At 37.2% G+C, this 24,519-nt stretch overlaps 1 protein-coding gene across 17 annotated transcripts in view; it reads right to left on the bottom strand.

Annotated features, from left to right (window-relative positions):
• The window catches only part of prom1a (prominin 1a), an 88,057-nt gene that overhangs the window by 48,736 nt on the left and 14,802 nt on the right, over positions 1-24,519 (bottom strand). For 13 of the 17 annotated variants that reach the window (XM_026183105.1, XM_026183086.1, XM_026183095.1 and 10 more), the window contains exons 2-3: positions 5,481-5,539; positions 4,944-4,970 (exon numbers count right to left, since the gene is read on the bottom strand). In XM_026183105.1, coding sequence (XP_026038890.1) covers positions 4,944-4,970; positions 5,481-5,539 — 86 coding nt within the window. The remainder of the gene's footprint in view (positions 1-4,943; positions 4,971-5,480; positions 5,540-24,519) is intronic. The other 4 variants (XM_026183135.1, XM_026183186.1, XM_026183158.1 and 1 more) reach the window with 1 other exon arrangement.

The raw sequence follows: 24,519 nt of genomic DNA, 5'->3' as shown, positions 1-24,519 counted from the left end.
TGGTGAGGTGAAGTTCTAAAACAAATAAACAAAAATAATTAAACTTAGGTGGCTGAAACTGAAATTTTACTGTGAAAATTTGTAGCCGGTAATCAGAAAATGTAACCATTTCCTCCGCCTAGCTAAAACTTGCATGCATACTCAATCAGTCAGGTAAGTAAATCCCAAAAGGTTAATCTGTTCATCTGGACATAGCGTTTTCAGTGGGAGAAACGATTCGTCACTCATCCAAGTCACTTCTTCAGTTTCATAAAACAACCTTACAAACTTCGGGAAGATTCTAACGAATGTGTCCATCTTTATTAGACCGAAATACTCATCTTATATCAACTTCATTAACTTCTTAGCATAAGACAACACAACAAGAAGTTTTAAGTTCTGCACCTGAAAGAAACAAAAAACGGACCTGGTTTAAATTTGTCTCTGCATTGCTCTGTTTGTGGTGCTCCTGCTACATTTGAATTGCTCCTAGGAAGTCCTGCTCTGACCCCTTGCAGGTGCACAAATTTTATACCCCAGAGGTCAAACTTGAGCTCTGTGGCAAAGCCTGTGGCCTCCAAGCATAACAAAGCACTCTCATCAGTAGCATCATATCAAGAGTGCAAGCATGAGCATGCAGATATTTTTTAAATATATTTTTAATATATTTATGGGTCTATATGTGGTGAATTCATCCCCTAGGGTCAGACTGTCAAAACTGTGAGAAGGCACATTCTCCTTCACCACTCAGTATTTTCCCGAGTCAGTTCCTGCAACTTTAAAATGAAATGCATGTTAAAGGATCACTGTTGTGACACAGTGGAGGAGATTTTGCATTCGCTGTAGATGTGCACCTCCACAGCACAAGGGCAAGCCTGGAGACGGTGCTTTCTATTACTGTATTTACTGGAATTAGAACCCTTTCAACATCACCTATGAAATCTGCACATCATTTGTCAATGACGGCCTAAATAATCCTTAACTTTCAATATTCAATATGACAAGCTTCTTTAGCAAATTCTTTCTGATATACTGAGAGTTAAAATGCTGCTGTTGGCAGCTTCTCACTTGCTCTTCTTGTCATGTGCCACAGTGCTCCTACTTAATCTGCCCCTACCTAAACTGCACGCAGCATAGGCTCTGGAAATTGTCAAAATTAAATAGGGGATTGGTAATTCCCACACCATATGTAACTTGTCACAATGATGTTCAATAGCTTCTCGTTATGAAAGGATCAAAGCAGCACTGCTATCACTGCTTTGAATAGAGGAACTGCTCTCCCAGCTGATTTTTACTAATCTTAATCGCCCTCACAAGTCAGTGACCTGCCTCCTTCAGGGACTCCTTCATTGGCTTTTGGCTAAAAGGTAGGGTAGAAATAGATTCTGAATAAGACTGAGAGGAACAGTCTTCTGGTTCATTTTTAAATCTTTACGCAAACATGGAAAACTCGAGTAAAGATAATAACCCACAGTCCTGTCGCTAATGTTTGGAGGAGTGAAGGCTCCAGCTGTGTGACTACATTAATTTCTAAGACATCAAAAAAGTCTCTTAATCGCTTTCTTTATGACCTTAAAAATATAGACTGCAGAGTCCAAAGAGAAAAAGGGAAATCAGAGATTCTGAAAATGCTGTGAGGCAAAAACTAAAGGAAAGACTGTGTGTCTGCGTGGGTGTGTGCACATATGTGTATGTGTATCATCTAAAGGCACCAATGTCAGCACAGTTGTTGAGGACACTGTGCAAACTGTAGTGCTTGCATTGTCATTCTCCTTCTGGGCTCTGCTTGTTATTGGGTGAATCTTCAGCAAAAAAAAAAAAAAAAAAAAAAGGTCAAAAATGTGCCGTTTTTTTTCCACCGCCACTCTTAAAGGGCCTCCAGCTCTTACTATTTTGGGACTATAGCTTTGTCTTGGCAAGTGCCCAAAAGAAGAAGGTGACCTTCCAATAAGAACAAACTGGATGATGGGTTGGCAGCATGTCTGAAGAGTGAAGATGTGAATTTCTTTAACATGAAACAGATTTAATGCCAGCAGCAGCCATGAGGCATGCTGAAGCATCCTCAAGCAAGAAGCCGTTTCCTTGATTCATTAACAGTTAACTTAATGCCCAATAAGAGCTCAGCCTACTTCTCTGCTCTGTTTTTCTGGGATTCTGTATGTTTACTATTAGAGTGGATAGATCTAAAATGGCCATGTTTATTTATTTATTTATTAACCTTTATTTAACCAGGAAGATCCCATTGAGATTAAAAACCTCTTTTTCAAGGGAGACCTGGCCAAGATAGGCAGCAGCAGATGTCTCACAGTTACAGAAATTACTCAAACACAGGCAGCAACAACACACATGCAACAATGAGGCCATGTGAGGCCATATGAAGCCCCACTCACCTATTCAAATCAACACAAAGCTTAAGAAGAGCAGCCTATTTTAAGAAAGCTTTGTTTAATACAGGGGAACTGAGATAAAATGAATAATAAATGGTGTTGATATTGAAAGAGTCAGTGAAAATAAATTTCTGGGGGTAATAATAGATGAAAAACTTAACTGGAGAGCTCACGTAAGATATATTCATTCCAAAGTATCACGAAGCATTGCAGTACTAAACAAGGCAAAACAGGTATTCGACAGAACATCACTTCATATTCTCTACTGTTCACTGGTTTCACCATACTTAAGCTATTGTGCAGAGGTCTGGGGCAATAACTATAAAACCACATTACATTCACTTTTTACTCTTCAAAAGAAAGCAATTCGAATCATCCACAATGCAGGTTATAGGGAACATACAAACTCACTATTTTTGCAGTCTGAAATATTGAAAATTGACGATATAGTGAAATTCCAAACAGCACAAATTCTATTCAAAGCAAAAAATAAAGAACTGCCAGGTAATATTCAGAGTATGTTTTTTTTGAAAGAAGGAAGTTATAATTTAAGGGGTTTTTGTAACTTCAAAACAATGAAGGTACGTACTACAAGAAAAGGCTTTTGTGTTTCTGTTCAAGGAGTGAAACTATGGAACAAACTGAATATGGAATTAAAGCAATGTCCAAACATAAAACTGTTCAAAAAGAGTTATAAAAATATGATCTTCTCGATCTATAAAGAAAAGGAAAATATTTAAATTAAGTGAATGTCTCTATTTAAAAACAAACAAACAAAAAATTCATGATGTGATATTATAGTATATAGTATATCAGAAATCTGTTCACTATTTTTATTACAAATTATATCAGTAAGGAAGCTGACTAAATATTCACTGATAATTTATGGGACAGGGGTGGGATTAAATAAGTGTATACTTCTTCCCACTCCCTTTCAACATGTAAATTAATCAGAATGTTTTTTTGTATGTAATTTGTATAGTATATTTTTTTTTCTCTCATTTCTTTTCTAAATGTACTTGTATATTGTTCACATGTTGAAATAAATTACCAATCAATCAATCAATCAAACTGTAGCACGGTTGAATGAAGAGGTAAAAGTGTACGATTTGAAGAATTTTGTCAAACTGATTTTTAAGTAGGTGTATAGCACCCACTAACACAGAAAATACCCTATAAAGTCATGAACATACATTTATGTATAAGTACTCTTTAACATCATATACTTGCAGGAAAACATGTAAATACACACACTCTCAAACACACGGTTGGACAATTTAAATCCACCGTAAGCAAACTTTGGTTAAAACTAAGACTACCGTACACACTGCCAGCTGTGATTTTGCATTAAATAGTCTTTTAAAGCCTGATGATTGATTTGCTTTGCATTTGTCTATGAGGGCTATGAAAGGCTGTTCTTAAAAAAATAAATGTTAAAAAACAAAACAAAAACTGCAATGCATTGGGCCTGATGTGATAAGCAATTTCCCCAATATGAGGAAGAATTTATTTTACAAAATGTTCAAGGTAGCAGGCATGACACTGGATAATATCATGCTGGGACAGAGTCTATTCTGCTTTGCTCTTCCAATAAAAGTTTGAAATCACTGCCTTTTACAGGCAGGCTACAAGCACAAATTCAAACCATTTAAAAGCTCTGCTGTAGAATCACAGTAAAAATCACTGTTACAGTTTGTTGACCTGTGAGGTAGTCCGGCCTGTTTATGCTGATATAGAAAAGATTTTTAAACCAGGGAAAATGCTGCACTTAATGCATACTACAAGTCCAGGTCCAGAGTTCTGCCACCATCAGGATCCCAAACATAATGTATCTGTTGTGTTACATGTGGCTTTTACATGCTGTGTTTTTAAGTGGATGTCAAAGTAAATACAGCTGAGATGCTGACTAGTGAATACAGAGATATTCACCATGAGCACTGAACACTGTTTATGCACTGATATAATGAACATAAGTATAATATCCTTGTTAATCATTATAATAATAAAAACTAAAGGAGGAGACTACTTTGCAGTTCAAAAAAGTCAAATTTGAGTGACGATGCTTGGATTGATATGGCAGTAAGTGTCCCGTTTTGTGCTACATATTAGCCTCACAGTAGGTCCTCAGGAGCCAGTGGAGAACTATAGGCAATATTTTACCATAACCCCTGTAACACGAAGTTCAAACTAGATGAAATTCAAAGTAGAATTCTCTGACACTTAGTGGTATAAAACATTTTTTCTATGTTTCTCTATCCAGTCATCTCTGTCACTTCCATAAAAGTGAAAAAACAAAACTCTGCACGAGGATGTGCTTCAAAAAGAAAGAGGGGCTACGGTTTAGGTCAAGCTAAAGGGAAGGTTCCAAGGTGGCTGTGAGGTTGATGGGATGGCTGAGAGAAAGTTACAAGGCTGCAAAACTAATCCTGTATATTCCAATTATCAATATGACAAAATAGACAAAATATACAAGATTAATATCTCAGCTATGATTGTGCAGCCTTGATGACTTTCATAGTGGAGAATTATGGGAAGGGGGGGATCGGTTAGACTTTAAGTCCAGTGTGCAGACTTTACCTGAAGGGTCAGCACTATGTTCTCTGGCTGAAGGAGGCCAGATCAGATGAAGAGGGCATGCAGAAGACAAAGGCAATGCAGCATCAAAAAAAAAAGAGCAAAGCCACAAAGTGAACACATGTGATGAAAGAGAACAACAAAAAGAGAAATTAAAGTCATGCATTTCCATACATAGCACATAAATAAGACTGCAAATTGCACTCTTTATTTAGCTCTCAGGCCTAAAAAAGCCTTTGGTTGTCAAACCTGTTTGCTCCAATGAGCTCAAATGATTTATCTCTCTAAATTTATAGGTTGTGCCAGAAGCAATAACCATTTTTTTCCCCTGGAATGCCGGTAAAAAGATGGCATTGCCTTGGCTAATGAAAGCTATTGACACCTTGTTTTAGAGAAGTCACAGACTACTGCGTTTCTACATTTCTAATGTAATGTATTTCATGAGTTGCTGTTTCCAATCAGTAAAAACATGCAGCAAGGAGGATGAAAGGCACAGAAAAGCAATCATTTCACCACACAAACAAGCACACACTCAGTTACCTTTTGATATTCCGTCTGAATGGCTCCAAACTTGTCCTTTGCCAGTTTGACAATAAGATCTGCAGCGGCATAAAGAAAACAAACACATGAAGAGAACTTTGGTGTTTTCCTGTAATAAAAAATGACATGCATGGAGGATTCTTTTATCCAGCAGATTATATCGCACTCTCATTAAATTGTATGAATTTCTAGCATCCGTGGCAACGTTTTTAAACACATCTGCCTCTGTTACAATTTAGACATTTGATATTACTACAGGATACAACACAAAAACATTACATGTCCCAAATTAGTCCCAAATAAATACAAAAAGTGTTCCATACTCTATACTAGTCTTAATTGGGATTTTTTTAGAGTGGTACACAAACATCTTTATAGTTCATGCTCAATATTACTGTTCAGCATATTGATTGACAGTTTGTTTATAACAGTCTTAGTATTGACACTTTACTTAGGTAGGAACTGGAGTAAACTGTAGACTCTGCACATTTTGAGAAATAATTTATGCCAGGCTGAAGAAGGAAGTTGACATTTTTGACAAGAATGTCAGGAAATCCAGAGCCACACTGTGACACTGCAGCCTCCTCATCCCCAACTCTTGTGCTGACAGTGTGAGGAACTTGTATTTTATTTAGTTGTAGTCTGTCTATATGTTTGGACTCTGTTGTAGCTATTTGTATCCTGATTACTTAAAATACTCTACCTGGTGGATGTCAGTATCACGATTTTGTTAATCAGCAAAACCACCAACATGTCACATTATTGATATTAAATTAGATACCAAAAATCAATCAAATTAAATGTTTCTCTCGATGAATTCTTAGCTAAAAATATGAGTGTGCAACACCCAGCTCACTTTCTATTTTACTGCGTCTTTAAATAATGAACTAATGTTAGTTATTGCTTTAGCACATGCAGTAGTGGAAATAGCAATAACAGTCACGCTATACAAGAATAAAAATATAAATATATATATATATATATATATATATATATAAATAAATAAAGTTAACTGAAATGGACTCATTTTCAACTTCAAAAGCAGAGTTTTTCCTTTTACCTTTCCCCAAATAATCTGAGTAACAAAATATCTCTGTACTAAAAAAATATTTGTGAAATGATCTTTTTGGATGATTGTTTTCTTTTCCCACTTTCCCACATTTGTCATCAAACCATTGCAGAACCTACATAACTATAGTTCTATGAAAAGAAATGCTTCTTGGCAAGAAATCTTATCTTATTTCCTTATAAATAGTGCCACATTTATACGGGAACTATATCTGTGAGTATGTAGACCCATGAAAAACTTGCCGAACCTTTCGTTTAATCTACCTCTTTTATTTACAGTGTAATTCTGATGACTTTTGGTAACATTTTAAAAGCCTTAATTAAAGCCATCCATATGTATATAGAGCAATATGAGCCATTTAGATTTTGGTTAGTTTTCATAACTACGTGATTACTTGGTATCGTGTGTATTTTGTATACATATATACATAAAACGTAAAAAATTTTTGTTTTTTACACTTCAACTAATAAAAACAGAGATTGTAACAAGAAATGTGCAAATTTATAACAGATACAACTAATAATCTCAAACATGACTTTCACATATGGAAATACATTCAGGACCAGAATTTCTGACCTCACTTTGCTCTGTTATACTTCTTTAAAGTTGTGATAGCAGTGTAAGTATGTAGACATTTGTGTTTCTGTCTGTATGTATGGTACTGTTCATTTAATTGGTAACTGTTCTGCTAGGCATTTAGTAGAGCCTATAACTTACAGTCAGACAGAATTTAAATATGAAATCTTTAAAGAGATTTAGAAAAGAAAATGTTGTCCACCTACAGATTCTTAAAACTCTGAGGAAGGATATTTGTTATCTTCCAAAAGTAGCCAGGAAAGGAAATGAAAAGGCACCGTTTGTTACAAGAATGGAGATGGGGTATTTCCTGATACAGCTGAGTAGCTAAGATAATTAGGTGTTTTCCCAGCAACAGTGATGCATCAGCAGTAGTTTCAAGGTAGACAGAGCACATAGCTCACTGTGTAAATGTTGAATAATCAGTAACATTGCACACCTTTAGGAAGAGTAAGAGTAGTAAAAAGAATATGCAGGGGGAAAACAAAACAATTTGCTTTGCATTTTGGCTCCAGGCCCTTTCCACGCAAGATTTGTCTTTGCTGTCCACTGAAGAATAGCAGCTTTGTGACACGTATCTAAAGATTCATGTCTTTTTGTTTTGTTCTTAAGAAACTTAAAGTGGTAAAAGTTAAACAATGGTAGACCTGTAGTGACCTTACCAAGAGATAAAACTGTCCTCAAGTGGACCCTTTCCACTATGGATGAAGCCAATTAAATACAGTACAGTTGTATTCAATGTTAGAAAAGGAATTTCATGGGTACATCCTAAACAATTATATCTCCTGTCAAACAGAGCATCTTGGTGTTATCTTTTTTATCTACACCTGGAGCTGGCTGTGACTCATCATGCAATGATGACAGAGACAGCAAGGCTTCTTGGAGGCAAAGGGTTTCCAAAAATAATGATGTCAAAGCCACAGCTTGAGTTTTCTTCTGCAATGCAGTGAATACAAAAAATATCTTATGGAATTGTTGAGAAGAATTACTTTTCATTCTAACAACAGATTGTTAGACATCGTATGCTTGCGTCTTGTTCACAGCCAGATTGGTATTAATGGGAAGTTGCTTTATAATAATCTTTAAACCATATATTATGGCTGTTCAGAAACAGGTTATGTCCAATTGTTCAATTTACAGTTAATTATGATGAACATGAATTTGACTAAGAGGCTTCCATGGGCTTCTTTTTTCACATTCATCTGTCTGGTATACCTACAGGCGTCTGCTGGCTTTTGTATTTGATGCCTTGCAGCAGCAATTACTGTAACTACTGTAATTGAAAAGCTGAGCTTTGTGATATACTTTGTCTGAATTTTTTTCCACCACATTTGGGAAACATAATTCTCTATTACAGGTCGATCGTGTCAGTGTTTCCAGCTTTCAGGGTAGTTCCTACACTCCTGCCAGTCACTATTGTGCATTTTGAGCCGAGGTGTAAAATAATCCAGCCTTCTGGAGGAAAACAAGTACAGTGAGTCAAGCCCAGCTATTATCTTTCCTTGTGCTTATGCACATTTGAAAGAAGCTACTGACCTTTTTATAAGGCGTGTTCCCTTTTATTCAGAGAGGATGAAACCTGTGATGTTATCATTTCAGGTAATAAAATATCTCCAAAACAAGTTTTGTGAGGCCTGTACAGTATGTTAACGTGTAACAGCACAAGAAGCGAAACTTCACTTTTGTTGACTTCAGTCAAAAAGTTGAAATTAAGGAAAAAAAAGGGCAAATTATAATAGCAATATTTAATTTTGACTTACATTTTATATCTCAGAATTTGTAAACAGTTAAACAGTTATTCAACTTAATAGCTGGAGACGTTCTTCTGATTAAATTAGGACTGCTACTACATCCATAAATGTTTTAGTTTCCTATTAAAAAGCGACAAAAAAATTAGAATATAGTTCACAAAATTATCATCACGCTGCATTTGACAAATAAATATATAACTATTGAAACTATAAAATTAGGAAAATGTTTTCTGCAACTGTAGAGCAGATTTCAAATAATCATCCCAGCTGTTTAGTGTACAATGATTATCTTTAACACTGAATACTGACAAATCCAATGAATAATACTGATCATCTCATTACAATGCAATATTCTGATAGGTCCGGGCATTCAGGTGGATCTTTTGACATGCACCATCCACCTAAACATTGTTCTAAACAAATCCCTACTCCCCAAAGGAAATGCTCAGGATTTGGCCAAGAAACACAACAAAAGAGGCAATGATCTATGCTTTAAAATCCTTTCCAATCTGACATTCACATGCTCAAGTCCCACCCCGCTACTCACAAGACTCCAAGAACGTGCTGTATAAATCCAAGTGCCTGACATCACAGGACACACTTTAAGCTCCAGTGTTTTTACCCCTTTGGGTCAGAGCTGTTTAGGAAGCTTGAGGGAGACCTCCACAAGATTAGAAAGATGTTGTGGTTGATTGGTGTATGAGTGTGACGAGCAAAATGAATGAATGAAAAGCAGATTCTGTTATTACTATTGCCAATAAATGAATTGATGAATGAAAATGGGAGCGATTTTCAACCATAAGGAGTAAAAGAATGTCTGCAGACTAGAGGAATAGAACACAAAGGAAGGAGAAAGATCAAAGACTGCAGGATCACAAAGGAGAGAAATAAGAGGTGAAAGAAAAGCAACAGGGAGAGAGTGCTGGACTGAATCCATCTTCGGCAGTGAGAGGCATCTAATCCTATGTGAACGAAAACCTCACTTAATTCTAGTTTCAACTCACGCTCCCTCTCCTCTCAACCCTCCTGCTGGTACTTGTCATTTATTAAACACATACATATATTAGCCAGGATTCTTTGGCCTTTAACCCCACTAACCTCCTTGTCATATAAACTGTGGCTTCAGCAATTTAAACGAATTGTTCATGGATTTTGAACTGCTTACCCTACAAAAATGTGTTACAGTAATGAATGCTATTTAAAAAAAAAAGTAAATGCCAGCAGTTGAAGCTCCGTCAGTATCTTCTGAACTGAAAACAAAAATCAAAGTAGAGTTTTTCCAAAAGATGTAATGAGGCTTTGCAGGGAGCTCAAGATAAGCAGAACCTGGCAAGATAAATTTTTCATCACTTTGACTAGAAATGAGTCACCCGCCCAGAGGACTCCAGCAGGTCTCTATCATGGTTCCTCTGCTCAGTGTTGAAATGGGAGAGGAAGAAGATTTCTGGACAGCAATGAACAGTGGGGGTTTTCAACCTACTGTGCTTGCTTGGACCGGAATTTTGATCTCACTAGGGTGGAAAAGTGAATTATTCAGCCAAAGCATATCCTCTGGCTTTCCAGCGTAATTGTATAAAATCGTTTTAAAGAGTATTCTTACCTTGTGGAGCATGGATATGTATATTGAACAGCTCTCTGTGAGCTTGACAACAGGGAGTCAAAACAAATCTGATCGCAACACATCTAACCTTAGTTCTTCTGGTCTTTAAGCCAGCATGAAATGCATAAAAAAGGTTTCAGTGTTACCAGCTCAGATCCACTTTACTTCAATTTGACATGTTTTATAATTTGCTTTTTTGTGTTTTATCATTTCTCAACATGCTGCTCTTTGAATGGACTTAAAATCAAAATTCAATACATGCATTTTAAAGGGTCAAAACAGACAAAACATCTTAAAATACACCATCCATCTGTTATTGGTCTACACTAAATTAAATGTTTGCTTTGAGAATTTGTGTTTTTTACAGTTCCATTAATTTTGCCACCAAAATGTACAGATTTAATCAATAAAAATAGGCTGGTTAATACATAATAAAAAGAGTGTTGTGACAGATGCCAAGCACAATACTTCCAACTGTAAACATCATCCATAGCTCTTTACTATAAGAGCTTGCATTTCATTGGTTAATTAGAGTAATACATAAGAAAAGCAAATTAGATGTGTGACTGGTAATCCTCTCAGGAACTTCTCCAGAGTTCCTGAGAAAAAAACAACAAGAAAACACAAAACAAAAAGGCGATTAGACCCATGGATTAAATGATCTGACAGGAGTGTTCAAACCTACACATTTAGTGACTGAATATAATAAACCCCAAGTTCTGCTGTGCATTGATTGTTTGTAGGGATTTAGGGCAGTTTCAGATTTAAGGCTCCAGTGTTGGTGAATAGTATTAAGGCACACTCGTATTTTCACCATATGCTGTATTCCAGTTATGTAATTAAGAACACAAAAAGCACTTCTAAATGGCTTTGGTTTAATTTTAAAAACAGCTGAGCTTACAACACACACACACAAATGTTGTAGTTGTCCTTCTTTGCCACAGTGATTAAAGTAGGCTGCCTATAAAAAGTCTGTTGTCTTCATCTTAACTAATGTCTGTTTCCTTCTTCTAATTTGTTATCCGTGTAAGTTAAAACTGTGTCAAATTCTTCATGTCAGTGTTTTTGTGGTGGATTTATCCTATGAGGTCCATCATCAGTGATGACCCCAACCCTTCTTCTAACGTCAAGGTCAGGGGTGTCAAACTCCAGTCCTCCAGGGCCAGTATCCTGCTTGTTTTTAAGATATCCCTGCCCTACCTGCTGCTGATTACCTGGACCAGGTATGCTTTGCCAATAAGAAGCTACAAGGCCAGGTTAGTTGGAAAACAAGCAGGACAGCGGCCCTCGATGCCTAGAGTTCAACACCTGTGGTCTAGGTAATCAGATTACATAATTTCTGTTCATTATTATATTATTATCTCAAGTCTTGACAAACCTGGAATAAAGAAAATAATCGTGTAACTGAAACACAAGGGAAAAAGAAAGGTGTACTTTTTACTTTTCTCAAGAATATGCAGTTAGCATAAGGTTAATGTTACACTTACCATTTATGATGGCTTGGACCTCAGAGGGTTAACACTTTTGATACCAGGACAGTAAAATATCATACCATCCACAATAACATGGTATAGATTGATACACGATTAAATAAAATGTCATCTTGCAGTATCAATGGTATGATGACACCACAAATTTACAACCCTAGCACACAACACAACATCTGGTAATGATTTAGTGTCTAAACAGACTTATGCTATAGCATTATACTTTAATATTGCTGTTGCTGGCACCTTTTGGCAATAGATTTACACTTCGAATTATGTAGTTTGTTAGTAATGATAGCAGCTAACTAGATAACAACGATGGATAGTACCCTTCATGTCCTTACAGTCACAAATGCTGCTATTTGATCAAGATCCCCAACTATGAATTTATAAAATCTTAGAATTAAAATCATATCCTGTGAAGGTCACTTTAATAGAGAGACAAAGATCTTTCTTTCAGCCTCCTATCAAATAAAATCTGCATTTATTAATTCAGGCTTCCTGTGAAACTTCATTTACTATGTTGGTCGTATCATATGATGACAAACATTAAAAAATATTTATATATTACTGTTTCATATAGGAGTATACATATTAATGGATATATGTCTGTGATCACAACATTCATATTCAGTTTTGTCACTTATCAAATGTTTTTTCCACCAACAGTAGTTTTTACAGTGTTATGGAAACAACCAGCCTTTCTGTTACGAGGCTGTCTGTGTAACCAAGAGGACATCCTGTGCCTGTTATTGAAGCAGAGCTGTTGAAATGACTGACCTTTGTAAACGCTGCGCTGAGGCTCAAACAGCATCAGCTATTCAGGACTATCATTTAACACAGTCTTTGAAAAACCAATAACCTTTTTCCTGTGGGGAACTGGAGCCTTTTTGCTCAAATAAAAGACACAAAACAGAGGTCCAATTGACCATGAAGCTGCCTGTTGGGGGTAGAAGCTATACAGGACTTTCCCGCTATAAAAATGAAAAGAAAATGCTGCAACCACGCTCAAGTTTCACCAATTCAGTGCTCAATCGTCACCCATTCATCAACTATGGCAATTCTGTTGTTTATTAATGATATAACCTTGTCAGAGATGTAAATGTCAATCTGATGTCTTGTACTATGCACAAATCTTTAGTTACCGCTCATTTCTTTATACACTGCTTCAAAGGAATTAGACTTTTTTTTAAAATACATTTTTAAGTAGTCTCGAATGATGGTTCTTCAGCCTTTCTGAAAGTTTTTCAAAGTTTTAGTTTGGAGATTGACTACTTCTTCACTCAGTGTCAGTTCAGTCCTTGGACCTGACCATTTTCAGAAGAGTCGGTTTTTTGTTAAGCCACTTAACACTGATCTATGAATCATTCAAGCATAAAAAGAGATCTAACGTATTAAGGCACTTAAGAAATAAACCAATGTTGTGTCTACATGTAACAGACAAAAAAGCGATTCTAAATTATATCATTAGGGACTTTGGTGTCTAATGGTAACTGTATGATAAGTGATGACATTTTTGTAGTTTATTTCCCAATTATATATACTAAGAAATAATGAAAAAGGTTTTTCACAAATTCATCTGTCTAGAAATTGAAATCAAATACAGAAACCGGACTTTAAATGGAGCAAATCTCGACAAATAAGACGAAAACCCTGGCACACACACACATGTTCACTGCTGCTGGGTTTCAGAATTTATGCTTATTTTACATACAGACTTATTTTAAGTGGTTCCGCAAAAAAGCATAAGCTGAACTGCTAAAATGCAAAAGCTGAAAGTGTGAAAGAAGAAGAGAAAGACATCTAAGTGTAACAGAAGGATCTGAAACAAACCAAGACAGATGGACAAAGAAAAACAGCAGAGCAAGAGTGTCAGAGGCAAGCAGAGAGAATACTTAAAGGAGCGGTGAACGTATCATGGAGAGTTGGTAAAAATGCACGAGGTGGTAAAATGGGAAGAATTATAGTTTACCTAGATTGTACAGTATTACTGCTCTTGTCACTGCATATACAATAGAGTACAGAGTATTTACTGTTGGCGCAAAAGATGGCAGAACTTTTATGAACTACACACAAAAAAGGAAAAAAGAAAATTCCAATCAACTTGCTCCAAAAGCCACTAGCCGAATCAACAAAACTCTAATATTTCCTCCTGCTAAGCCCCGACAGTCGTGTGTGACAACATCCATTGCTAACAGGCTTATTATAAAAAATAAATAAATAAATAAGTAAGTAAGCCTGGCCATGAGATACACTTCCACACCACAAAACTCCATTTAGCCCTGCTCTGCTTGTGAGGCGAAAGGAGCAACAAAAGCAGACAGCCAGTTGGGGATTTTTCCTGAACAGAGGGACGCTGTTGGCAACTACATGGATTCATCCTCACAAAGTTATCTGAGGCCACATACATAAACAGGGAAGAGATTTGTGGTAAGGAATACATTCAACAGGAGTTGTAACACTAATGCAGAATGGAAACTCTGCATGGACCTCATTTTTTCCCCCTCCTGCATAATAACTTCTGATATTTACATACAAATAGAAGTATGCAAAGCTGCTATAATCAATATTTTTTGGATCAAATGATGATGAGCATGTGCAAAAGGTCACATGAATAGATAAGTTATCACCTGACTGCAGTTTCCTCTCACCTTTAAGGGAATTCTATGGTTTGGGTTTTGCCATCTGAAACCTTTCATTGTATGGCTCATTCTGACAAAGTTTCATTTGGGGTTTATTTGGAACCAAGAAAGAGTCTTAAGGGCTTTATCTGCAAAATAGTCATGTTCAAACACCACAAAACCTGTTGAAATGAATGGAAGGAAAGGACAGGAAGGAAAAAGCTGATGACTGCAGCCTTGAGAGGAGTAGATTATAAGCTGATTCAAGAACTTGCCAGAGCTTCACAAGGAGCCGACTGAAAGCTGTGTCAGCGCATCAAGAGCCACCACACACACACACACACACGTGTGTATTTATATCCTTGTGGGGACATCTCATTAACATAATGCTTTCCCTAGCCGCTTACCCTAACCCTAACCATCAAAAATGAATGCCTGACCCTTACCCTAAACCTAACCATAACCTAATTGTAACCCTGACACTAAAACCACATTTTGAGTCTCAAAAATGCCTTCAAAGTCGTGGTCCCCATGAGGGCTGTTTGTCCCCACAAGTATAGTAAACTACCAATTTTTGGTCCCCATGAAGATGTCCTAAAATTAGGTCCTAAAATTAAAAAAGAGTGGAGAAGCACAGAATCAAATGTGAAGTTTCATCAGTCTGCGATAATTCTGCTCCAAAGTCCACACAGATGTTTAGCAGCAGGTCAGGCATCAGGGTTTGTAAAGATGCTTATTTCATTTTAAAGCAGGGCGTTCCAAGACAACTACCAAATGGTTTGCTCACCATGTACTAGGCTGGCCAAATTGCCTGAACTGAGCCCCCATAGAGAATCTGTGGGATGTGGACAAGAAAAAGATGAAAATTCCAGACCCCAAAACAAGCTGAAGACTGCTATGAAAGTAGTCTGGGTGTCAGTAAAGCTGATCGCCTCCATTCCATGTTGTACTCATTCATTGTAAAGGAGTGTGTATAATGAATGAGTACATTTTTATAAGTTGGATGTATCTACTGTTTTATAGTTGACATTTCTGTATTGTGAATCCTTTTTTGATTGATCTTAGGAAATGTTCTAATACTATGCTGGACCCAACAATATATCTGAACAGATTTTTCTGCTTCAAACACACAATTATCGACAATACAATATACCGAATATTTCTTAATCGTCATACCATTGTTATTTTACATAATATGCTGTGGTTGTATTGTATCATTAATTCTGATTCCCATCCTTAGAAGCAAGCCACATGTTTAAAGCAACACCAAGTTATCGGTACAGGAAAGTCTATTTTGAGTATAGCCTTTAGAGCTTCTGCTAGAATTCATAGGATATCCAATTTGACAGCAAGAGTTGAGTTTCTACATAAGACCTGGCATCACACGTCTTCTCCATTTTTTTGTTTGTTTTCGTGGGTCTAGTTGCACCCACTCATGACGCCAGTGGCATCATGAGTGGGTGCAGGCATCTGGTACTTCCTGTGAATCAATATTTTAGGTTCCAAACTGATCCGTTTTGAAATTCTCTGTTTGTGGTGTTGGGGCGTGAACTTTAAACCACAGAAAAACTACTTAAGTACATCTACTCACTTCATGATAAATGTACATTTCACTTGGTAAAATTTATACAAACCCGTGTAAATATGAAACCTTTGGACTGTGCTGAAAATTATCAGCTAGAAACTAGAAACTTTAAAGTCATGTAGGTTACACAAAATGGGAGAGAACAGAACAGAATAAGATCTCATCAGGCGGACAGAAGAATAACTCTAATATTGACTTAGATAAACTTGTTCATAGCTTGATTCTTCAGCCTACAAGTGAACAAAAAATTGAAAAAATAATAAATTAAAACATAAGCTTGCATGGTTTACCAATTCAATAACGGCATGTGTCTTTCAAATATGTTTTCTCTACTGAGGCATGCTAGTATCCAAACCCACCCTCTCACACTTTCTGGAGGTGTCTGAACCTGACACGATAATCAGACATGAGGTTTTTCTCCAAGTGTTTCTGTAGATGGCTTGAGTAACACAAGGAGCTAAAAGCATACAAGGAGCATTTCATCATCCTTCAACCTGTTGCTATGCAACAAAAATGTTTTTCAGCACTTTTAGAAAATGGCTTTGTCCTTTTTGTGTTTACTATCTAGTTCAAAGTGAAGGCAGAAAAGATAGACTGAGAGAGAGAGAGAGGTTCAAAGTTGGCCGTTGTAAACATCCTGCCACCAAAGAAAACCTCGAACTTCTGACAGTGTCGTATTTTAGGATGATCCTCTTAAAATATCACCCGGACATAATAAAATCAAGGTGTAGCGTTCAATAAGCCTTAACTGGAAATCTAAGTGAGAACACCTAAGAAAAGGGTTATTTCACACTGAATCTGGAAGATATTAGCCATCCTATTACTGCGTTGACGTATGCGGCGATTACAAGTTTACTATAGCTTCTGCTGTTGTGTTCCTTTATTAGTTATTGTTCTTAAATTATTTGTTTAAGACTTTCTTTACTTAGAAGTCTGTGTTTATAATGGTTGAGCAGAAAAGAAAAAAAAGAACTGTACCAACACTGGATATTTGTGAGGAAAAAAAAAACTTTTTAAACCTTTTATTCTGGGTGAGAAACAGCATGAATTTCAAATCTGTTTTTTGTTGTTGTCGTTTCTCTACATGCAGTTTTTATGTCAAGGTGACCACAGAAATTAATGTCGAGGCTCTCTCATTGTTCATTTAAAAAGAGGCTTCAAAATAGAACTAGTGGGAAATGGTAAATTGCACTTTTCTACTCAATTTATGCACTCAAACCGCTCAAAGAATCCTGTATTAATTCTGTGTAGCAGAGTGCTCAGTGACACATTTAAAAAGAAAAAAGAAAACAAATCTAAGAAGCTTGGGAGAATAAAACCCACACCATGTTCCCTATAACCATCCCACACTGTGGCCTGAAGTAAACTCATTAAATTGAAAAATATTTCTGTTTGCCAGCATTTACCTGTCAGGTTTGCAAAATTCATTATTCAAAATGTTCATCTATGAGCCTGGGTACACCTATTCAGTTCATCATCTGTCTGAAACAAGTATTATAGCTCCTTTTCCTGTCTTTATGCAAGTTTCCTTTTGATTGGCTGACGCTCATAAACAGAAAATTTGTGCAACTGGTGGTTAGGACCTGTATGGTGGCCCCGAGCGGTCAAAAATAACAATATGATGATTTACCTGCTTTTGACAGCTGAACTTCTGTTAATAGGGTTTATTTAAAGCTGTGGTACAGTATACACCATTGACCTTATTATTTGAAACTTCAGCCATCTTAAATATGAGCATCCATTGTAACAGTATAAAAAAAATGAGCCTTTTGGCAAGAGCCTGATTACTTTATACCAAGATGTTGAATTTGGCATACAAGAGAACACTCCACGAGGTGTCACTTTTTGGTTTATCTGCTTACAACTAATACAACATATTGAGTTTACGAGAAAACCATTTCACATGACATCACCTTGAAGCCGTGTGGTCATAAGGCTACTATATATGTATAATAACAAATTACCAACCTATAGAAAGGAGGCAGATGCAATACTTGGTTTGGGTTATTCTTCCAACACATTCTGCTTGGCAGTAAAATCTTTGCTGACATTTAACTTAAAAGCTCCCAGTAAAGTAGAACAGGTGTATGTGTTTGTGAGTGTGTCCTGGGGGCTGACTGTTAGCATCCGAGCTGACTTCCCATGAGCTTCATGTTAAAAACACTGGATAAACACACTGTTACCATAGAACCTGTAACTATGGAGAAACAATCTGGCTTAACTTTACACAACTAAAAAGACGACAGGGGAGAAAACACACAGACACACTCATATGAGGTGGAGAGGCATTTAATTTAAAAGTGCTAATCTTTTACTTCAATGCAACAATGTTCCCACCCGTGACATATGGAGAATTAAAGTGATTGAGAGGTTGAGAGTGTGTGTCTTTTCTTGTGTGTAACTAATAAAAAAGGTATTAGTTGAGAATTATGACTTAACCTGCCATGAGAAAGTCATCTCACATTTCAATTAAACAGAATACTCCACAGCCTTACGATAGATCTTGATGTTAGTGCATGAAAGATGATGGGGATGGATTTTTCTGTCTAGATACATAAAGTGAGTGTGTAGAGGACAGTTCTATGTGAACAGCTGAGGCTTTTGACTACATATACAGCTGGACTCCTACAGTTCTTATAAATATACTCACCTCGCACAGGGGCCAGATGAACCCATGACTAAAACATGTTAATAGTAAAAAAGTCTGTGAACCAATCAGCTACTCTGATGGTTTAGCCTTTGGGGTCAAAGAACACATTTTTGGGGCTTCTCAAGTATCCAGAAGATACCTGGATCAAGAGTTTTGCATTTCCGTCCACTGGATATGGTTTAGATTGTGGTAAAGATATACAGATTAAAACAAACATTTTTCCTGTCATTTATGGCTATTTGACAAACAAAAATGTCTATTTATTTTAGCCTTCCTTTCTTCAACAGGACAGCATGGATGGCAGAGAGAGTAGCAGGAATGACACGCAGGAAACAGAAACTCAACAGTGGCCCTTCTGCACATGGGTTGCACACTCAGCCCAGCGAGCTATACTGATGCCCTAAAATCACTTTGCTTCCTCTCTGAACTTCCCCAGGTAAAAACCCTGCTGTCTCAGATGTTTCAGTTGCCATTCAGTTAAGGAAGACACGCTTATCAGTTATTAGGAAGCCCATGCATGATCATTTATTTCATGTGATAAAAAGAAAACTGATTTAAAACTATTTTTGGTTAGACAGCGTATTTCTTTTACTGCACCATGGTTTAAAGTCCCATATATTTGTCAACTCAACCAGTTAGTCATTACTCTCTTCTCATGTAAAACTGACAAATAGCATTTAAAACACCTCTGACACATTAGAATGTAAAGTTTGCTCAAGTTTCTTTCCATGCTTGAAAATGGCTAATTTTTCTCCTTGTGACTGTTCACATAGTAGTGCCAGAGCTCAGTAAACCAGACTGAAAGAGAAAATGTATATGTTATCAAAAGTGTTTTCAAAAAGGGCCGTTTGGTTTTACAAGAAAAGATGGAGTTTAGCAAATATGGACTTCTTTTATGAGACCAGACCAGAGCACTTCCACCTCTCCACGAGTTTATGCCCAGCACAGTGGATGAGAGCATTTGCTGAATTAAATCTCAAAACAATACTAAAATGCTAAAAGGTTGCAAAGCTATCTATTAAATAACTATTAAATAAGTCACCATGGAAAGATTTATTTTTTAAATTGCTGCTTTTGCGTTAAAATGACACAATATCACCGTATAAACTCACTCTTTAAATGCTAATACTGCCCATGTTTTTAAAGTACATTATTCTGGAATTCAGATGTAAGAGAAAACAATCAAAAGACTGTAAGGTTGAAATTAACTGCACTATATTATATTACTGCACTATATCAATCACTCTATATTAATAAAAACAAAAAGTGTGTAGTTCATTGCACATGGTTTCAATACTTTTGCCTCCAGTGTTTTCCCTAGTGTGACATTAGCATTACCTAATCTGAGTGGGAGACTGACGCAGGCTACGAGCAGTAACTGTTAAGTGAGTGCCAACAGCAGCCAAAGGATTGCATTATTATTTAAATCAGTAATGATAAGTACTGATTGAAATGGAATTTATGTGTAACAGCTCAGATAATTGGCCAGGCTTTTAAAATGTGGACCACTACTTAGACCATTGTCCAGATTTCAATCACAATCCAAGCAGGTGACTCTCTTTGTTTCCCCTCTCTCGTTCTGTGTGCAAAGGTAACAGACCAGATTTAAATCAAATGAACACAAAATATGGTGAAATTGGCTGGTAGCTGAGTTAGTCTTTAAAAGAATTTAAAATCTTCTCAAGCTCTCTGTTTACATTCTCAGCCTCTTTATGAGGATAAACCTTATTGGATTGTCACAAATGCTTGAAGAAGGAACATTGAAAAGGTGTGCACCATTATTCTCATTTGTATCATTCATTTTCACGATACTCAATGCAAAGAGACTCATAAGATAAAAGAGCAAAAAGGTCAGAAAGGCAGTGTGATGCAGCCGGGAGAAGGTTATAATCATAAGCTTTTAGCTCTGATACTGTGTGACTTTTATATCTGACCAGATATAAAATCTGCCTTTAGATGTAGTCAAAATTTCTACTTTCTTAAAAGCCCCATGTTCGAGCCAGTTTTTGGCGACATTTTGTATTGTAAAAGCAAATTACTATAGCACAATGTTACATGAATTAAAACTGTAACAGAAGTGATTTTGAGAGGAAAAAGAACCTCAGCTCTGTATATACTCACATATACACAGTGAGTCAGAATTAAGGTCTTCCGGTCATGAGCCTACTATTCTAACCTTTAGCCCAAGTAGTTAATTGAAAGTACCAAGGCACATGTAGTCTGTAGTGGAGTCTGGTCAGCATGTCTACTGCCTGACAACCAAGAGGATTGTCTCTGCAGTCTGGCCCAGGTAAACAACGACCCAGATTACCATCAGCTAATCAAGGCTGAAGCAATGCTGCAAAGGTGACAATGACAGACAGGACCAATGACCTGCAAAGGGTGAAGACTGACCAATCACAGGAGACAATCTAATGGCTGCCTGGTGACAGATAACAGGAGAAAGCACACACACACACACACACACACACACACACACACACACACACACACACACACACACACACACACACACACAAACTTTCATTCTCATTCCAGTTGATGTAATTTTTCTTGTCAGATATAAACTCAGGTTCTTTCTTTTTTTTTTTTTATTAAATGCTTGATCCATTCATGCTGATGACTACTGTCTGTCAGTTTCCCCACACGTCGCCATAACTACAGTTTGCTCCTAATTTTTGTTGTGGATGTATTTAAATTCTGTCATGTTCTCTCTAGAGAAATAGCCACAGTGCTCCGAGTGCACTCTACATGCCAAAATTATTATTGTCAACCCACATCACAAACAAAGCACAGTATTTGCAGCACATAAAATTATTTTATCCTATCTATTTTATAGAAAATTATACAGTAAAGTCAACAAGCATGAGCAATACGGTTCTCGTTACAATGTCATAAAGTTCTCATTGTGATACAATTTCCACGCTTTGATAAGAGAGGAAGCCCTCAAGCTGTCACTGAATGTGCCTGCTGTTATAAAGTAATATACTGATATCAAATTCCCAAAGGTTTGGAAAACATACAAACACAGTTAGCCTATCATTTCTACATGATAGGGCATGTTGATTGTTGAGGAGATATACAAACTAAGTGCTTCCCACAAATTTGGATTCTATTTGTGGAAGATGAAGGAGGCATGTGCGCAGTGAAAAGAGGCACACACACACTTTCCTAGAGTGAGTTATTAAATAAGTCCCTTCAAAAGTTTCTGCTGTAAAAATATATTTGCCAAGTGCTTTGTGACAAACAAATAAGCAATACATTAGTTCATCGTCCTGTGGATAGTTTCCAATGCCAGTAACTTGAACAGCAGTTGGCATTGGTAGTCTTTGTTCTACAGCCTCTTTCAGCTTGGTGTAACTGCACATGAACCGAATCTCCACTTGCAGCAGTTTATGGTTTGAGTACCAGCCAGCTTGGAGCAGCTCTCCAGAAAATACTAGGATTACTGTAGAGTGAGGTTTGAGATTCAATCTGAGGAAGCAGTTAAATGATACACTGAAGGCTCCCACAACAATGCAAGCCGATCGTTAAGATGGAGACAGGAAGGTCTTGGGCGTGCCAGTTAACTAGGTGTTTGTCGACTACTAAATCCACCACAGATAGCATCTTTCATTCAAATGAGGAAAAATAACCGTTATGCACTTAGGTGCAATTAAGTGGACAACAGAAGACTGGAAAAACCTTTATGCGTCCTATAAGTCTGGATTTATTCTGCAATTTTCAAATGTTAGAATCAGAATTTGATGTGAACAACGTGAAAGCAAGGATCAATCCTGGCTGATATCATCTACCTAGTTGCTGACTGCTGGTGGTGGTAGTCTAACGATTTGGTTTATATATTCTGGCAAAATGTCAGGGTAAAACCTTGTGTGGGAAACACCGCAAAGTGCTGCTTAATCAGCTAGCACTTGACTTTTTGCCATCCTTTATTGTAAATAGTAGCTGCATCGACATGGTGTTAATTAGTTTGGAGCCAACTCAAGCGCCAAGCTTTACTTTCAGTAAACATTTTACATAAACCAGCTGGACTCAGCAGTCCCCATACGGTAAGTTCGGAGCAAAGGAAAACACACAATTCAGCTGCACACCAAAAGTCTCTGAGTGTGGCATAGTCGTCTTACTGTGACACATCCCACTCAGTGAAACAGTCTCTGGAACGCTGAGTGAAGGGTGCAAGGATATTGCGAAGCGTTGTGACGAGCGGCTAAAGAAGGAAGAGCACCATTTAGAGTAGTCATCCTTGGAGTTGGCAGGTTGACCCTCTTTCGCCACACATCTGCAATTACAACTCACCATGTCCCCAGAGTCGACTCGTAGCAGGCACCGCTGCACCCACCAATGAAGCGGAACAAAGGGACAGAGAATGCATGACTTGCCATCCATTCAGCAGGACTGAGCCGCTTGCTTCGTCTCGACTCTCCTGCTTGGCTACCCAGGCCTGACCCAAATATGACGTTCCCGAATGAAACAGGGCTTTAGCAGCAGCTGGGGAACCGACAGCTCTTTCACCAGCAAACTCCCTGCATTTATTTCCTTTCAATTTTGCTTCTTTCTTTAAATAAGCCCATATCTCCACAGCTTTTCTTACTACAACGATCTTTAGATTTTCTACCTGTGCTGTCCCCATGTATGGCTTTGCCACATTTCTCACCTGCACTGTCAGATAGCTGGGAGCTTAAGCTGATGGTGGCATTATAATATTACCCTGAAATGTCTCAACTTATCTTAATGCCACAGCTCTTATCTCCCCTTACTTCATCTGCTAATATGCCAGCCGTTAGTGAAGCAAACCTTCTAAATGAGATGCATCACTTTTCTCTCATAAACTGCCTGTTCAGTCTATTGAAGTACGCATTTCCCTTTAAACCGGATAGAAATCTTTCAACACTGAGACTGAAAGGTATACTGAATGGCTTTTCATTTCAAAAGGTTCAAACCAACACTGTGATGTGCAGTGCTGCTAGAGTCCTACAGTTTCTTCAGTATTGGACAAAAACGAACGAGTGCTGTTTCAGTGCTGCAGCTCTAATTATAAAATCATTTGCTTGATGAGCTAGTAGTCCGAATGGTCTTAAAAGCAACAACTCATAACGATTCTCTTGTGTTGCAGTTACCACCAATAATGAGAACATATTGATGGAATTTGTTAGGCAATTTAAAGATCCTCATCTCTCTTTGTCCTCATTTTCTGTCATATAAAACCATGTAATTTTAATGATAATTATCCTTACTCTGGAAAACAATTTACAATTTTCCAATTATTGTTAGTTTTAACAAAATTGTCAATAGGAAATAGGAATACATTTGCTCTTAATTCGAGGCGATTCATTGGGAGGTTAAACACTGAATGCCTGCACTAGCAGGCTGGTGGAAAGCCGAAAGCAAACTTGTCAGTGATGGTTCACACATTTAGTCCCGAAAATAGAAGAGTGTCAGTCAACAAATCCCTTACATATTTTTCCCAAGCGAGACATCAGACTCTGTATCCACCAGCTGATGCTCTGACCTCAAGTAAGAGCAGGGTGAAGGTTAAAGATTGTTGCTAATGTAGACTTGCTGTAACGATGTCACCTCTGACAGTATGATTGCCTCAATATTAATCTAGCTACGTCTCATCATTTTACTCAAGTCAATTTATTAGAGCAGAAAAAACTAACAATTCATCTCCCTTTACTAGCAAAATTAATAATATCATGC

Source organism: Astatotilapia calliptera, chromosome 2 (assembly GCF_900246225.1).
Source record: "Astatotilapia calliptera chromosome 2, fAstCal1.2, whole genome shotgun sequence".
In the NCBI taxonomy this organism is placed as follows: Eukaryota; Metazoa; Chordata; class Actinopteri; order Cichliformes; family Cichlidae; genus Astatotilapia; species Astatotilapia calliptera.
This window is presented reverse-complemented; position numbering and strand designations above follow the sequence as displayed.